The sequence below is a fragment of the Lolium rigidum genome, chromosome 7 (assembly GCF_022539505.1).
Source record: "Lolium rigidum isolate FL_2022 chromosome 7, APGP_CSIRO_Lrig_0.1, whole genome shotgun sequence".
Classification (NCBI taxonomy): Eukaryota; Viridiplantae; Streptophyta; class Magnoliopsida; order Poales; family Poaceae; genus Lolium; species Lolium rigidum.
This window is the reverse complement of record NC_061514.1, coordinates 338372838-338391441: the sequence shown is the minus strand read 5'-3', so window position 1 is coordinate 338391441 and position 18604 is coordinate 338372838. Positions and strand designations below refer to the sequence as shown.

The following is an 18604-nucleotide window of genomic DNA, read 5'->3' as shown; positions in this document are numbered from 1 at the left end:
ATGGCAACCCTAGCAGTCCTGGTCTTATTTGCATCCCTCGGCGCCGTGACTGCTCAATACAGCTCACCCGCACCCGCCGCAACACCGGCAGTGCCAAGCTTAGACCCTACGCCTGCTGCCGCCCCGGTGCCAAGCCCGAAAGGTAATTTCCCGATACACATCATCCAATAATACGATGGTACCTAGCTGAAGTTTACCATGCTCCAAAGGTTTTTCTCTGAGCCAAATTTTATCTGAAGATGATGCCACGGTACTAACATTCCAGTTTACCTTGTCCTCAAGGTGCTTTTCCAAGCTACATTTCTCCCGTTGCTACCCCAACACCAAGCCCACCGAGCACGGCTACACCTACTCCAGCGAGTCCGACCTCTTCTCCATATGCAGGACTGAGGCTCGGCTTCTACATGCGCTCTTGCCCACAAGCAGAAAACATCATCAGGGAGGCCGTCAGAAGTGCCACGTCCAAGAACCCCGGCATCGGTGCAGGGTTAATTCGATTGCACTTCCACGATTGCTTCGTCCAGGTATAGTAAAAAACGGATTTGCCGATAACTAATCTCTCCACCTGCAAAAAGAACATCTTAATGTAACGAGAGCATGCACTTCCTCTATGGCTCATTCCATACACTCATTCCATCAAAGGGATATATACTAGATGCTTTCTTTTCAGAAAAAAAGCTGGGAAAATCATATCATACACTCATTCCATCAAATCAAACGTATTACGTAACATTACATGCATGCCAGTCTTCTTAGTTAGTTTCTGCACTGGATATATATTGTGAGTTGAATATATATTTCTAGCATTTGTGAGATATGTTTATTAATTTTTTCCCGCCAACATTTTCTCACAGGGTTGTGATGCCTCCGTCCTCCTTGACCCGACACCTGCTAACCCACAGCCGGAGAAACTCAGCCCTCCCAACTTCCCCAGCTTGCGCGGCTTCGAAGTGATCGACTTAGCCAAGGAGGCACTTGAGAAGGTCTGCCCCGGCAGGGTCTCATGTGCCGACATCGTTGCCTTTGCTGCTAGAGATGCAGCCTTCTTCCTCAGTCGCGCAAGGATCAATTTCCAGATGCCGGCTGGACGCCTCGATGGTCGTGTGTCTCTCTCCAGCGAGGCACTTCAATTCCTCCCGCCGCCATTCTTCAACCTCTCGCAGCTCATCACCAACTTCAAGGCCAAGAACCTGGATGAGGACGACCTTGTGGTTCTCTCTGGCGCACACACCATTGGTGTCTCCCACTGTTCGTCCTTCACTGGGTTTCTCGCCCCAAACCCTCCCGCCATGGAACCGGCCTTCGCTGCCCAGTTGAAGAGAAAGTGCAACGTATCCAATGACCCCACGGTGATGCAAGATATCGCGACACCAGACCAGCTGGACAGCCGGTACTACACGAATATTCTCAAGCGCAACGTGCTCTTCGCCTCTGATGCGGCGCTAATGTCGTCCCAGCGGACGTCAATAAAGGTGCTGGAGAACGCGTTTATACCCAGCAGGTGGGAGATGAAGTTTGCCAGGGCGATGGTGAAGATGGCCGCCATAGAGCTCAAGACTGCAGCCAATGGGGAGATCAGGAGGATGTGCAGGGTCATTAACAATTAGGATTCCCTGCAATTGCACTTAACAATCGAACATGCATTCTCCTTTAGGCGTGTTCCCTTTTATCTCGAGGCCTCTGTTGACTGTCCTTGTCGGTCGCTTGTATTTTGTTTTTTTATTATTTATAAGTAGGTAGAAGCATGCTATTGTGACATTATTTCGTTTAATCAAGCCATGAACTGAACTGTACTTGCGTATGTAGATGCCCGAAGGAAAGTATTCGTATATTTTGTCTCATTATGAATATGATGAGAACTCCACAAGTTATGTACTGATCTAGAGGAGACGGAGCGGTAGTTTTTCGATATGAAAACCTGTAATTTATTAATCAACAACAAATACACTCTGTTAGAACTAAATAAATTTTTATTCAACCCACTAGTGCAACTAAAGTGAAGCAATTAGTTATTCTAAACCTCAACAAGAAAGAGCTCATAGCCACTGCTTGTGAAAGCACAAAACAAACTTGTGGATGTATGTCACGTTGATAAGACAAAACGAACATGGACTTTCTTCTCTCTCGGTCCTCTCGATTGAACCACTAGGGGATGTTTTTGATAAACTAGTAGGTCTGCGACGAATAGATTAAAGGTAATTCTCCCAGATATTGTCTCCTTCGAACAGTCGGCTTTTGTACCGGGGAGATTAATTACTGATAATATTATCACGGCCTATGAGTGTTTGCATTTCATGAAGAAGGAGGTAAAAAACAGAGGTTTTGGTGCTCTTAAACTTGACATGATGAAAGCTTATGATAGGGTTGATGGGAGTATCTGGAGGCTATTATGCTCAAGTTAGGCTTTCATCAACAGTGGGTGAATATGGTGATGAGGGGAGTTCGTTCAGTCTCTTTCACGGTTTTGTTTAATGGGGAAAGAACTGAGAAGTTTAAACCCACTAGAGGGATCCGGCAAGGGGATCCTATTTCGTCTTTTTTTTGCTTGCAGCGGAAGGATTGTCGTGTTTGCTCCAACACAGAGAGATATCGGGCAGACTCGAGGGTTTAGTGGTGGAGGATTCGACGCCTCCCATTAATCATTTGTTATTTGCAGACGAAAGTCTTCTTTTCTTTAAAGCGAATGAATTGGATGCTACTTTGGAGTTGTGTATTGTATGGCTTCTAGTCAGAGTTTTAATCGTGATAAATCATAATTTTCTTTTGCAAGGGGTGCCCAATTGGAATAAGGAACGAGGTAAAAGGAATCCTCAAGGTTACTAATGAGTCACTCAATGACAAGTACCTAGGTATGCCATCTGATGTTGGTCGTTCAAAAAATTGAGCTTTTAAATATCTGAAGGATAGGGTTTGGAAGAAGATTCAGGGATGGATTGAACAAATTATGTCGGCTAGTGGGAAGGAGGTCCTCATCAAGTCAGTGGCACAGTCGGTGTTGGTGTTTTCTATGTCATGCTTCAAGTTGCCTCGTGGTCTATGTGAGCATGTAAACGAAATGATTTAGAAATTTTGGTGGGGTAGTAGAGATGGTTCCAGAAAATCGGCATGGGTTTCTTGGGATGTGATGATTCAGCCTAAGTATATGGGTGGACTAGGATTCCGTGATCTTGAGCTATTCAATCTAGCCATGTTGGCTCGTCAGGTGTGGCGTATTTTGCAGGATCCCATGTCCTTGAGTGCAAGAGTTCTGAAGGCCATCTACTTTCCGAATTATAATTTTTTGGATGCACAACTTGGGAGCTCTCCATCTCAAGTGTGGCGAGCTATCCATGAGGGTAAGGGTATCTTGCAGCAAGGCACCATTAAACGTATTGGTGATGGTAAGGATACTTTGATCTGGGAGCAAAATTGGATCCCTAGGCAAGAGTTCTTGCGGCCGATCACAAGCCAAGGGGACTCTGAACGCCAAATAGTGTCTGAGCTGAACGATCATACTGCTGCATGTTGGAGGGAGGAAGTTCTTAATACAGAGTTCTTGCCTATGGACGTACATGAAATCATAAAGATCCCCTTGAGCTCTGTTAGTGAGAAAAATAGGTGGGCTTGGAGTTTCGAACGCAATGGCTACTTCAGTGTTCGTTCCGCTTACCATATGGTGATTACCACAAAAAAGAAGCGAGAAAATTGGTTGGATCAGCGGAAAACATCCTCGAACTCGGTAGATGAAGTCAAGAACTGGACTATGTTATGAAAAACAAAAGTACCTTCTAAGATTCGAGTGTTTGCATGGAGACTGGCGCATAACAGTCTACCAGCGGCTGATGTTTTGTACTCAAGAAATATGGCTCTTCAACCTAAATGTCAAATTTGCAAAGCTTTTGCCTACTCGTGGAGACACTCTTTATTGGATTGCAATATGGCTAGATGTGTATGGGATTTGGTAGATGAGGAGATCACCGAGCATATGGTGATGAATACATGCCCCGTGGCTAAGAAGTGGCTTTTTTCTATGGGTGATACCTTGGATTATTCAAAATTCACTAAGTTGCTAGTCACATTATGGGCAGTTTGGACAACTCATAGAAAAGAGATTCATGAGGGGGTTTTCCAAAGTTCTATTAGCACGTATGATTTTGCGTTACGTTATTTATCTGAGTTGAGTGAAGCCTCCCCCATCACCCCATAGAAGATTGCATGGTTCTGCTAGTCGGTCTGCTTCCGATCTACTGTATGGACTCAGCCGCCGTCATTTATGGTTAAATTCAATGTGGATGGTGCAGTATCTCGCAATGAAGACCATGGATCCATAAGTGCAATTGCAAGAGATGTTGCAGGCTTATTTCTAGGTGCTTCGACTAGAACAATTAATGGCATATCTCATATGGCTACGCTGAAAGCTATGGCATGTGCAGAAGCCCACTCTCTTGTAGAAGATCTGGGGATTACACACATTCAGGTTGTTTCAGATTGTTTTGAGGTTATAAAAGCATTGAAGGAGAAGAATCTAAATTCATATAATAGCGTTCTGTTTGAGATTTCGAAACGTTGTAAACTGTTCCAATCTATGAGTTTTCAACATGAAGGTAGGGAGAATAATGGAGATACCCATGCATTAGCTAGAAGTGCTATTTCGAAAAACTTTGGGCGCCACCTGTGGCTTATAAACCCTCCAGATCTTGTACCATTATTTGCCCCTAATAAGGAACCTACCTTCTGCTCAAAAAAGAAGAATGTCTTGTCGCCGAATGCCCACGCAGCTTCAGGTCGACTACAAGTTTTCTTTCTTGTCTCAAGTTTTCTTGCTGAGCAAAATGGTCACGGTGACCGATCTTCCAACTGTAGAGAAGCTGCTACAGGTGGACAACTCCAAGAAAGGAAAAAACACTAGTAGAAAACTGGGCTTCCGTCCAGGCCATGTTTCCTTACGAACCGGTACTAAAGATTGCATTAATACCGGTTTCACTTTTCAGGGCGCCGGAAACCTTTAGTACCGGTTCGTGCGGGACCTTTAGTATCGGTTCGTGTCACGAACTGGTACTAAACAGTTGGCGTCAGCCGGAAAACCTTTAGTACCAGTTCGTGAGACGAACCGGTACTAAAGGGTAGACCTTTAGTACCAGTTCGTGTCACGAATCGGTACTAAAGGTTTTCCTGCTCCCCACGCACCTCCACACCCCCCACCCCACCCCCCCCTCCCCCGCGTGGATCGCCTTTTTTAGCTCTACAAAATATAAAAAATGATAAAAAAATTAAAAATAAAATGTTTTGAGATTCCTATATGTTACGCAACCTACTATTATAAAAAATTAACAAATTTGAATTTCAACTTTTTTTGCATAAAAAGTTTAGACAAAGGTAAAATGGCATTAACTTTTTTTTCCAGGCGTATAATATATCAAAATGATCGTGGGAAAAAGTTGCATCCGAATTCACCTGGGATTACCCGGTTAGCAAATTTTTAGATTCTCAATATTTTAAATGAAAATATGAAAGCAGGAAGATTTTAATTTTTTCCACAAATTTAGGATTTTATATATTTTTATTTTTTAAAAAAATAAAATTAATAGTTGTATCCTGCATAAAAATTACTATTACTTTTTGCAAATTATAATATTTTCAAATTTTTAGGTTTTAGGTTTGGCAAAAAATATTAAAAATTAAAAATAATACAAATTGAAATAGTTAATTTTATTTATTTATTCAACATTATTATTACATCATTACTTTTTTTATTAAAAGAATTATTTGGAATTTAAACAATAAAGAAGTGTGACATCGACCAACATGTTAATAGGATTGATATGATACTACTATCAACAACATGCGCGCGAGGCACTTGGAAGCAGGACGAGAAGAAACTCGGAAGTTAAGCGTGCTAGTGTTGGAGTAGTGGAAGGATGGATAACTGGTCGGGAAGTTTGACCACGGGTAAGTAATTTGACTAGAGATAAGTGTACTTAGAGACTAAACTTGTCAAATAACTAAAACATTAGAAATTTTGAAAATATAGATAAAAAAAAGCAGTGGAAAATAATTCGAAAAATAGATAAAAGAGGGAGCGAAAAAATAGATAAAAAATTATATAAAAAATGGCACCGGTACCCTTTAGTACCGGTTCGTGTTACGAACCGGTACCAAAGGTCTCCAGCCCCGCGGGCTCCTCCGTGCCCACGTGGAGGCACCTTTTTTAAATAGTAGGTGTTAGCCCTGCGCTAAATTAATAACGCCTGAACGGCAAATACAGAGTACATGAGGATCAGCTTACAAGCACACACACCACAAGGAAAAGGATTACAAGAAACACCGCTTGCGGGTCGAGGCTCTCGTCCATCCGCTTGGTCAGACATTGGAGAGGACACGCCAAGAAGATCCGCCAGGAGATTGATCCAGCCTTCGTTGACTCCTGGCTCGCCGCCAAAGTGTAGACATCCGCCTCCACAACCGAAGAAGGTCCCTACCTTCTCGCCTAGGATCGAAAGGCGCCGCACCGTCGAGAGGCAGAGTAGCTCGAACTAGAGCACGAGGGTCACATAGGGCGGGTTGCCCAGAGCAGGAACTCTACCGAGAACACCTCCACACACAAAACTCATGGACACTATCGTCGACCGCCGCACTGACCGCCCATCAAGACGCAAGCTTTAGGACTGAAGACGCCGAACGAAGAAACGACATAAAGATTGGTAGCGCAGCCGCCACGCAGGTCAGGACACCTCAGTTGTCGAATCGAACCAGCCATCATGGCCGTGTCACTGTAGAGGGGATCCCTATCCCCTCTCGCCCAGGCTCGAGGGCGCTGCACCTCCGGCAACATGGACACCAAATGGCAGAGAAGTATACCCGGCGAGGCTCCGACAAACCACATCATCGCGACATCACAACAGGGATGCCGCCACTAGCAGCTCACCGGAACACGCAACTCGACACTGCTCCTCCTACCCAAGACGGTGCCTTCAGCAAGGAAACGGCGCCAACGCGCCGCCGCCACCAATTCGAGAGATTTGGGTTTTCACCCGGGAGGAGGAAAGGGGAATGGAAGATGGACCTGAACGAAGCCTTCAGGAAGGGGAGCGGCGCATGAGGCGCGTAGATGTACACGTCCGTTGGGAACCCCAAGAGGAAGGTATGATGCGCACAGCGGCAAGTTTTCCCTCAGAAAGAAACCAAGGTTATCAAACCAGTAGGAGCCAAGAAGCACGTGAAGGTTGTTGGTGGAGGAGTGTAGTGCGGCGCAACACCAGTGAAACCGGCGCCAACGTGGAACCTGCACAACACAATCAAGATACTTTGCCCCAACGTAACGAGTGAGGTTGTCAATCTCACCGGCTTGCTGAAAACAAAGGATTAAGCGTATCGAGTGGAAGATGGTGTTTGTTTGCAAAGAACAGTAAAAGCGATGAGAATGTATTCAGATGTAAAAGAATGGACCGGGGTCCACAGTTCACTAGTGGTGTCTCTCCAATAAGATAACTAACATGCTGGGTGAACAAATTACAGGTGGGCAATTGACAAATCAAGATTCAATACATACCAATGATGATTACTATGTGATTTAATCAGGGCATTACGACAAAGTACATAGACCGCTATCGAGCATGCATCTATGCCTAAATAATCCACCTTCGGGTTAGCATCTGCATCCCCTCCAGTATTAAGTTGTAAACAACAGATAATTGCATTAAGTATGGTGCGTAATGTAATCAACACAAATATCCTTAGACAAAGCATCGATGTTTTATCCCTAGTAGCAACAACACATCCACAACCTTAGAACCTACTGTCACGATCCCAGATTCAATGGAGGCATGAACCCACTATCGAGCATAAATACTCCCTCTTGGAGTTACAAGTATCAACTTGGCCAGAGCATCTACTAGCAACGGAGAGCATGCAAGAACATAAACAACACATATATGATAGATTGATAATCAACTTGACATAGTATTCTAGATTCATCGGATCCCATCAAACACAACATGTAGCATTACAAATAGATGATCTTGATCATGTTAGGCAGCTCACAAGATCTATAACAATGATAGCACAAGCGGAGAAGACAACCAACTAGCTATTGCTATGGACCCATAGTCCAAGGTTGAACTACTCACGCATCAATCCGGAGGCGGGCATGATGATGTAGAGCCCCTCCGGTGATGATTCCCCTCTCCGGCAGGGTGCCGGAGGCGATCTCCTGAATCCCCCGAGATGGGATTGGCGGCGGCGGCGTCTCTGGAAGGTTTTCCGTATCGTGGCTTGATGCGCGTAGATATACACGTCCGTTGGGAACCCCAAGAGGAAGGTATGATGCGCACAGCGGCAAGTTTTCCCTCAGAAAGAAACCAAGGTTATCGAACCAGTAGGAGCCAAGAAGCACGTGAAGGTTGTTGGTGGAGGAATGTAGTGCGGCGCAACACCAGTGAAACCGGCGCCAACGTGGAACCTGCACAACACAATCAAAGTACTTTGTCCCAACGTAACAGTGAGGTTGTCAATCTCACCGGCTTGCTGAAAACAAAGGATTAAACGTATCGAGTGGAAGATGGTGTTTGTTTGCAAAGAACAGTAAAAACAGTAGAATGTATTCAGATGTAAAAGAATGGACGGGGGTCCACAGTTCACTAGTGGTGTCTCTCCAATAAGATAACTAGCATGCTGGGTGAACAAATTACAGGTGAGCAATTGACAAATAAAGATTCAATACATATCAACGATGATTACTATGTGATTTAATCAGGGCATTACGACAAAGTACATAGACCGCTATCCAGCATGCATCTATGCCTAAATAATCCACCTTCAGGTTATCATCCGAACCCCTTCCAGTATTAAGTTGCGAACAACAGATAATTGCATTAAGTATGGTGCGTAATGTAATCAACACAAATATCCTTAGACAAAACATCAATGTTTTATCCCTAATAGCAACAGCACATCCACAACCTTAGAACTTTCTGTCACTGTCCCAGATTGAATGGAGGCATGAACCCACTATCGAGCATAATTACTCCCTCTTGGAGTTACAAGTATCAACTTGGCCGGAGCCTCTACTAGCAACGGAGAGCATGCAAGAACATAAACAACACATATATGATAGATTGATAATCAACTTAACATAATATTCTCTATTCATCGGATCTCACCAAACACAACATGTAGCATTACAAATAGATGATCTTGATCATGTTAGGCAGCTCACAAGATCTAAACAATGATAGCACAAGCGGAGAAGACAACCATCTAGCTACTGCTATGGACCCATAGTCCAAGGATGAACTACTCACGCATCAATCCGGAGGCGGGCATGATGATGTAGAGCCCCTCCGGTGATGATTCCCCTCTCCGGCAGGGTGCCGGAGGCGATCTCCTGAATCCCCCGAGATGGGATTCGCGGCGGCGGCCTCTCAGTAATGTTTTCCGTATCGTGGCTCTCGGTACATGGGGTTTCGCGACGGAGGCTTTAAGTAGGCGAAAGGGTAGGTCAAGTGGCGGCACGAGGGCCCCACACACCAGGGCCGCGCGGCCAGGGCCTAGGCCGCGCCGCCCTGTTGTCTGGGCGCCTCGTGGCCCCACTTCGTCCCCCTTTCGGTCTTCTGGAAGCTTCGTGTAAAAATAGGCCCCTGGGCGTTGATTTCGTCCAATTCCGAGAATATTTCCTTACTAGGATTTCTGAAACCAAAAACAGCAGAAAACAAGCAACCGGCACTTCGCCATCTTGTTAATAGGTTAGTGCCGGAAAATGTAAAATAACGCTGTAAAGTATGTGTAAAACACTCAAGTATTGTAATAAAAGTAGCATGGAACATAAGAAATTATAGATACGTTTGAGACGTATCAAGCATCCCCAAGCTTAGTTCCTACTCGTCCTCGAGTACGTAAACGATAACAGAAATAATTTCTGAAGTGACATGCTACCAACATAATCTTGATCAACATTATTGTAAAGCATATGAGATGAATGGAGTGATCTGAACAAAAGATTGCTAACAAAGATAATGACTAAGCAAATGAATCATATAGCAAAACTTTTCATGAATAATACTTTCAAACAAGTATCAATAAGAGTTGCATAAGAGCTAACTCATAAGCAATATATTCTAAGTAGAATGCATTGAAGCAACACAAATGATGATTAAGTTTCAGCAATTGCTTTCAACTTGTAACATGTATATCTCATGGATATTTATCAACATAGAGTAATATAACAGGTGCAATAAGTAAACATATAAGAATCAATGCACACAGTTAACACAAGTGTTTGCTTCTAAGATAGAAGGGAATGGGTAAACTGACTCAACAATAAAGTAAAAGATTGGCCCTTCGCAGAGAGAAGCATTGATTACTATTTTTGTGCTAGAGCTTTTATTTAAAAACATAGAAACAATTTTGTCAACGGTAGTAATAATTCATATGTGCTATGCATAATACTTCCTACAAGTTGCATGTCTCATGCATAGAGTACTAATAGTGTTCGCACCTTGTCCTACTTAGCTCGGAAACACGGATTCTCATCGCATAACATATGCTTCAACCAAGTGTCACAAAGGGGTACCTCTATGCCGCCTGTACAAAGGTCTAAGGAGAAAGCACGCATTGGATTTCTCGCTGTTGATTATTCTCAACTTAGACATCCATACCGGGACAACATAGACAACAGATAATTGACTCCTCTTTTTAATGCTTAAGCATTCAACAACAGTTAATATTCTCATAAGAGATTGAGGTTGTATGTCCAAACTGAAACTTCCACCATGATACATGGCTTTAGTTAGCGGCCCAATGTTCTTCTCTAACATATGCATACTCAAACCATTTGATCATGAAATCGCACTTACTTCGGACAAGACGAACATGCATAGCATCTCACATGATATCCAACAAAGATAAAGTTGATGGCGTCCCCAAAAAACATGGTTACCGCTCAACAAGCAACTTATAAGAATTAAGACACATAACTACATATTCATTACCACAATAGTTTTTAAGCTATTTGTCCCATGAGCTATATATTGTAAAGGTAGAGGAATGAAATTTAAAGGTAGCACTCAAGTAATTTACTTTGGAATGGCAGGAAATACCACATACTAGGTAGATACGGTGGACACAAATGGCATGGTGTTGGGCTCAAGGTGTTTGGATGCACGAGAAGCATTTCCTCTCAGTACAAGGTTTGGGCTAGCAAGGTTGTTTGAAGCAAACACAAGTATGAACAGGTACAGCAAAACTCACAGAAGAACATATTGCAAGCATTATAAGGCTCTACACTGTCTCTTCCTTGTTGTTCAAACACTTTACCCGAAAATATCTAGACTTAGGAGAGATCAATCATGCAAACAAAATTAAACAAGCTCTACAGTAGTTCTTCATTAATGGATTAAACTACATGATGCAAGAGCTTAAACATGATCTATGAGAGCTCAAACAATTGCCAAATTTCCAAACCATATGCAGCATTTTCCAATTCCAACCACATAGCAATCTAACGAAGCAATAAGCTTTCGCCATGAACATTAAAGCACAATTAAGAACACAAGTGTTCCATAAGAAAAAGCGGAGCGTAATATCTCCAATATAAGAATGGTGAGATCCAACTTTATTCAAAACAAAACAAAAAGAAAAACAAACCGACGCTCCAAGTAAAGAACATAAGAATGTGACGCAATAAAAATATAGTTTCACTAGAAGTGACCTGATAATGTTGTCGATGAAGAAGGGGATGCCTTGGGCATCCCCAAGCTTAGATGCTTGAGTCTTCTTAAAATATGCAGGGATGAACCACCGGGGCATCCCCAAGCTTAGACCTTTCACTCTTCTTGATCATAGTATATCATCCTCTTCTCTTGACCCTTGAAAACTTCCTTCACACAAACTTCAAGCAAACTCATGAGAGGGTTATTGCATAACCACAAATTCACATATTCAGAGGTGACACAATCATTCTTAACACTTCTGGACATTGCACAAAGCTTCTGAAAGTTAATGGAACAAAGAAACTCATTCAACATAGCAAAAGCGGCAATGCGAAATAAAAGGCAGAATCTGTCAAAAACAGAACAGTCCGTAAAGATGAATCTGGCAGGGGCACTTAACTTGCTCAAATGGAAAAACTAAAAACTAATGAAAGTTGCGTACATATCTGAGGATCACGCTCGTAATTTTGCAGATTTTTTCGATTTTTTTACAGGGAGCTCTGCGAGAATTCGTGACAGACAGCAATGCTGTTTCTGCGCAGCAATCCCAAATATAGCATCAACTTTAGCATAGAAACTTTACTTGGCACAAAAACATGATAAGGAGAGGTTGCTACAGTAGTAAACAACTTCCAAGACTCAACAATACAGTAAATAAAATAAAACATGGGTTATCTCCCAAGAAGTGCTTTTCTTTAACGCATTTCAGCTAGGCGCAGAAAGTGCAAATCAAGTAACATCGAGAGAAGAGGCATCAACATCATTACCTGAGGAGTCGGGAGTTTTTTCAACAATGCATTGTATATGGTCTATATAAGTATCTCCTCTTTCATTGCTCCTAGGCTTACTATCTTCATCAAACAAATTTTCAGAAACAAGCCAAGCATAGTTATTTTCTAAAGCTTCATGCATCCCTAGGAGCTTACTAGGTATCAGTGCTTTAATCTCCCTACCATCATTAACATTATTAGTGTAGTTAATTCTATCCATATCCATCTTTTCAAGTATTTGTTTAAAATTAGGAAATAAACCAAGCCTCTTATGCTTAATAAAAACTTTTCTAGCTTCTTTAGCTATATCCTCAAATTCTCTAACAAGGACTTTTAAAACAAAATTTCTCTTTTCTCCCATCTCCATATCCGAAAGTGTAAGAAACATATGTTGTATTATGGGATTGAGATTAACAAATCTAGTTTCCAACATGTGTACTAAACAGGCAGAAGTACTTTCATAAGTAGGAGCAGTTTTTAATAATGGTATATCTTCAAAATCTTCATCCATATTAACATGAGTGAAAAATTCTTCTATATTATCTCTTCCAATGATAGATCCTCGTCCTACCGGTATGTCTTTTAGAGTGTACTTAGGAGGAAACATGATGAAATAAACAAGAGGAAAACAAGGTAAATGTGAGTAACTAATTTTTTTGTGTTTTGATATAGAACTAGTAAACAAGACAGAAAGTAAAGTAACAATTTTTTTGTGTTTTTTAATATGAAGCAAACAAGACAATAAATAAAATAAAGTAAAGCAAGACAAAAACTAAGTAAAGAGATTGGAAGTGGAGACTCCCCTTGCAGCGTGTCTTGATCTCCCCGGCAACGGCGCCAGAAAAAGTTGCTTGATGCGCGTAGATGTACACGTCCGTTGGGAACCCCAAGAGGAAGGTATGATGCGCACAGCGGCAAGTTTTCCCTCATTAAGAAACCAAGGTTATCGAACCAGTAGGAGCCAAGAAGCACGTGAAGGTTGTTGGTGGAGGAATGTAGTGCGGCGCAACACCGATGAAACCGGCGCCAACGTGGAACCTGCACAACACAATCAAAGTACTTTGTCCCAACGTAACAGATGAGGTTGTCAATCTCACCGGCTTGCTAAAAACAAAGGATTAAACGTATCGAGTGGAAGATGGTGTTTGTTTGCAAAGAACAAGTAAAAGCAAGTAGAATGTATTCAGATGTAAAAGAATGGACCGGGGTCCACAGCTCACTAATGGTGTCTCTCCAATAAGATAACTAGCATGCCGGGTGAACAAATTACAGGTGAGCAATTGACAAATAAAGATTCAATACATATCAACGATGATTACTATGTGATTTAATCAGTGGCATTACGACAAAGTACATAGACCGCTATCCAAGCATGCATCTATGCCTAAATAATCCACCTTCGAGGTTATCATCCGAACCCCTTCCAAGTATTAAGTTGCGAACAACAGATAATTGCATTAAGTATGGTGCGTAATGTAATCAACACAAATATCCTTAGACAAAACATCAATGTTTTATCCCTAATAGCAACAAGCACATCCACAACCTTAGAACTTTCTCGTCACCGTCCTGCATTGAATGGAGGCATGAACCCACTATCGAGCATAATTACTCCCTCTTGGAGTTACAAGTATCAACTTGGCCGGAGCCTCTACTAGCAACGGAGAGCATGCAAGAACATAAACAACACATATATGATAGATTGATAATCAACTTAACATAATATTCTCTATTCATCGGATCTCACCAAACACAACATGTAGCAGTACAAATAGATGATCCTGATCATGTTAGGCAGCTCACAAGATCTAAACAATGATAGCACAAGCGGAGAAGACAACCATCTAGCTACTGCTATGGACCCATAGTCCAAGAATGAACTACTCACGCATCAATCCAGAGGCGGGCATGATGATGTAGAGCCCCTCCGGTGATGATTCCCCTCTCCGGCAGGGTGCCGGAGGCGATCTCCTGAATCCCCCGAGATGGGATTCGCGGCGGCGGCCTCTCAGTAATGTTTTCCGTATCGTGGCTCTCGGTACAGGGGGTTTCGCGATGGAGGCTTTAAGTAGGCGAAAGGGTAGATCAAGTGGCGGCACGAGGGCCCCACACACCAGGGCCGCGCGGCCAGGGCCTGGGCCGCGCCGCCCTGTTGTCTGGGCGCCTCCTGGCCCCACTTCGTCCCCCTTTCGGTCTTCTGGAAGCTTCGTGTAAAAATAGGCCCCTGGGCGTTGATTTTGTTCAATTCCGAGAATATTTCCTTACTAGGATTTCTGAAACCAAAAACAGCAACTGGCACTTCGGCATCTTGTTAATAGGTTAGTGCCGGAAAATGTAAAATAACGATGTAAAGTATGGGTAAAACACTCAAGTATTGTAATAAAAATAGCATGGAACATAAGAAATTATAGATACGTTTGAGACGTATCATGGCTCTCGGTACAGGGGTATTCACGACGAAGGCTTTAAGTAGGCGGAAGGGCAACGCAGGGGGGGCTCACGAGGGGCCCACACCATAGGGCGGCGCGGGCCCCTCCTTGGCCGCGCGGCCCTATGGTGGTGGCGCCTCGTCGCCCCACTTCGTTATCCCTTCGGTCTTCTGTAAGCTTCGTGTAAAAATAGGACCCTGGGCGTTGATTTCGTCCAATTCCGAGAATATTTCCTTACTAGGATTTCTGAAACCAAAAATAGCAGAAAACAACAACTGGCGCTTCGGCATCTTGTTAATAGGTTAGTGCCGGAAAATGTATAATAATGCTGTAAAGTATGTATAAAACATTCAAGTATTGTCATAAAAGTAGCATGGAACATAAGAAATTATAGATACGTTTGAGACGTATCAGCGCACCGCGTCGTCTTCGTCGTGACCACCACCGCCGGTCAAGGGATTTCCCTGGGCCAGAGCTTCCATCTCCACCAGCCCAAAGACGCAGACCTTGGCGAGGACGCCCGGCACCAGCGCCATAGGGTATGGAACTGCACGCCAGGAGGCCACCTTCTTCAGGTCTGAGGTGGAAGATGACGGGGCGTCCACCACACCATGAGCAACAGCCTCCGCCCCCTCGCCGCCCTTGCGGCCAAGGAGAACGGTCCACAGCACCGGCAAGCGCCCCCTGCCGCCGCCGGTGCTGCCCGAACCACTCGATGCCGCCGCCTCAGATGCCCGAGCCCCCACCGGAGGAAGCACCAGCTGGTACCGCTCTGACCCGACGCCGCTCCGGCAGGAGTAGATCGAAGCAAGAGGCACCCGTTGGACATCTGCACAGGCACCGGCGAGCTCCGCACGGAGTTCCTCCATCTATCACCGCGCGGGGAGCTGGGGGCCAAGATCCCCGCCGCCCCTTTCATCGGCGCTGCGAACTTTGGCGGCAGCGCCTCCAGGGGCGACGAGGCAAGGAGGGGACGGAGGGAGGGCGCGCGGAGGCGGCGGCGCTAGGGCTCGTCCCCTCGGCCGCCTGGAGGAGGCGATGCGAGGAGAGGAGCGTTTTCCCCTGCACCAGCCCACCACGTGGAGGCACCTTTAGTACCGGTTCGTAAGAAACCGGTACCAAAGGAGGGAGGCTTTAGTACCGAATCTCTAGTACCGGTTCCAAAATCCGTACTAAAGACCTTCTAGAACCGGTACTAAAAGGTTATTTTTTTCTACTAGTGAGAATGCTGCTACATTTCTTCAAGAACACAACGTACCGAACAATCAAGACAATCTATAAAAACCGAACAAAGCTGATTTTACCTGTAAATGTTGCAAGAAATAAGCAATTCACAGCCAATCAAAAATGGGATCCGAGTCCAGAACCAAAACGTACCCTCCATTTGAATTGATATCTTCTACCGCCTGGCCCTTGACGCCGATGCCAGCCATCTTCCTGCCCCCATCACGGCGTCATATCGTGTACCGCCCGGATTTCACATGTATGTTTCTCCATTTTTTGATTGTTTGAAAGTAGCTTATCAAATGTACCACGCGATTGTTTCTCCATTTTGATTCACTTGTACAGACGGTAATTTTATACGGAGAATCTATTGAAAAAATGTGCCCGTCCTAGTCCCTTGGCACGACAGTAAATCGAAGATGCCAGCCTATTTTTCATGTCGGGCCTGGCAACTTCCACGAATTTATTTTACTTTCAGATTTTTCATGCACCATTGGATCTAAAATTCTAAATGATGGCGCAGAGGGGGGAGTCGCCCGGCCCGCGGTGCCCGACTTTACAATAAATTTAGGTATTGTCGACATTTCTATGAGAATAAAATTTTGCCTAGCTTTATTATGTTCTAGTGTACTTTTTTTAAGGGGGTGTTCTGGGGTACGTGTGCTCGTATCGTGTGGAGTAGACATATTCCGATAATGAAATGCGGCCCATATGCATAGTATAAGCCTGTCACCCTTCGGACCGCTATTTATTTATTTTTTCCCCCATCTATCTCTTTTCTTTATAGAAAATTTTCCTTAGGTATTTTATTTTTCCGACAAAAGATATATATTAATATCAAGAGATATCAAATATATCTAGCCTCTAAAACACAATACCCTAATGGCAATACGGATACACACGGCTAGAAAAAAAAGGGACTAGGGAATAAAAATCCCGCTACAGAATACTAGCTCTAGGAGTAACAAACTAACAATACAACCACCACCAAGACAACACGTGAACTCCAGTCTCTCCAAAAGCGACACCTCCAAGAAGTGAACAGTGCACAAGCATCGTCATCGCGATCAAAGATCTTACATTTTTACCCTGAAGATAGTCCTCGGTCTCAAAACAATGCCTTCAATAAGGCAATTGCTAGGCACAACCAATTTAGACTAGACCTTGGATTTTGTAAGACTCATAACTTCACCTGTGCTGCCGCCCCGACGTACATATTGTTTATTGCGAAACTCGGAACACCAAGCAAGTCCTTCAACAACGCAGAGACTCAAACCTCCATTGCTAGTCCTCTAATCCGGCCTCCATGATATTCTCCGCCTCTGACTTCACCATGGACCAAAATGTCACCTGGTGACAACAAAGAGCAGAGCTTCGCGTCGCTCCTTCTAGAACCAAATGGTCGGCATAAAAGCATGGGTGTGCACCCGACGGAATACCACCCATTCCAAAAAAACTCCAAGCATAAGGTGCACTTTTACATTCGCCAGGAACCTTCCGAAACTCAACACTCTGCCTAGATCAAGAAGGACTGGCCTAAGGTAGGTTTTCATCTTCACACAAGAGAAAGCATAGGACAGTCACCTTTATTCATCGATGCATACGAGGCCCCACGCCGCCATCACGGCATAGCAAACGACGAAGGATGTAACCTCCACCTTAGAAAGGGCAACACGCACAATGACCAGATCGTCGTGGTACACGTCCCGATGAGCCAAAGAGCGCAGCGCAACATGCCAAAGCCCACCTCCCGGATCGGGCCCGTGAGGCCAAGATCGAGCCCGCGTGGACCTCCTAGATCAGACCCAAACGTCTAGGCGTGATAATGCGCACGGACGACATGGACGAGGATCAGCTGGCGTGGTGGAAGGAGATCAAGGCGGACATCATGGCGAGGAAGATGCTCGCGCGTCAATCTCGTGCTGCAAGTGCGTCGACTCCTCGAGGTGAGTCTTCGGCGAGTGATGACGGCGTTGGCCTTTGCTGGTTGATCGCATTGATGGTGTTGGTGGTGGTTTGACATTGACTATGATCGCGTTGTGATGTAAAAACTATGAGTTATGCATCACATGTTTTAGATGTGCTATGTTTAATCACTAATATTTGTCTGAAATTGTTGTCTAAAACTCTGTTTTGAGGGGTGTTGGTGGTGGTTTGACATTGGCTATGATCGCGTTGTGATGTAAAATGCATCACATGTTTTATTAGATGTGCTATGTTTAATCGCAAATATTTGTCTAAAATTGTTGTTTAAAACTCTGTTTTGAGGGGTTGAAAACTCATTCGAGCTAGCAGACCTCGTATCCCACCCCGTAAAACAGAATCGTTAAAACAGAATCTTACGGAGCATATTCCCATGATAGCATTATTGTATGAGCATATGCTGATATTTACACCAGGCGTCTAGGGTACAAACGAGGCATCTACAGTACAAACGAACACGGACTTACGGACTCATGACCAGAAAACAGAAGTACTTTGACTAAGCAAATTCTAG

The 18604-nt window shown here is 44.0% G+C and overlaps 1 protein-coding gene across 1 annotated transcript; it reads left to right on the top strand.

The window, feature by feature from the left end:
• Positions 1 to 1607, top strand: LOC124673513 (peroxidase 2-like). Its single transcript, XM_047209581.1, has 3 exons — positions 1 to 142; positions 283 to 524; positions 855 to 1607. The coding sequence occupies exons 1-3, from the start codon at positions 1 to 3 to the stop codon at positions 1605 to 1607; spliced, it is 1137 nt and encodes a 378-aa protein (XP_047065537.1).
• The last annotated feature ends 16997 nt before the right edge of the window (positions 1608 to 18604 follow it).

Bases quoted from the DNA above. Each gene is read 5' to 3' on its own strand.
- LOC124673513 (XM_047209581.1), top strand. From the start codon at position 1: ATGGCAACCCTAGCAGTCCTGGTCTTATTTGCATCCCTCGGCGCCGTG. The intron at 143-282 runs GTAATTTCCCGA...CTTGTCCTCAAG, and splicing joins CCCGGTGCCAAGCCCGAAAG to GTGCTTTTCCAAGCTACATT. The intron at 525-854 runs GTATAGTAAAAA...ATTTTCTCACAG, and splicing joins TCCACGATTGCTTCGTCCAG to GGTTGTGATGCCTCCGTCCT.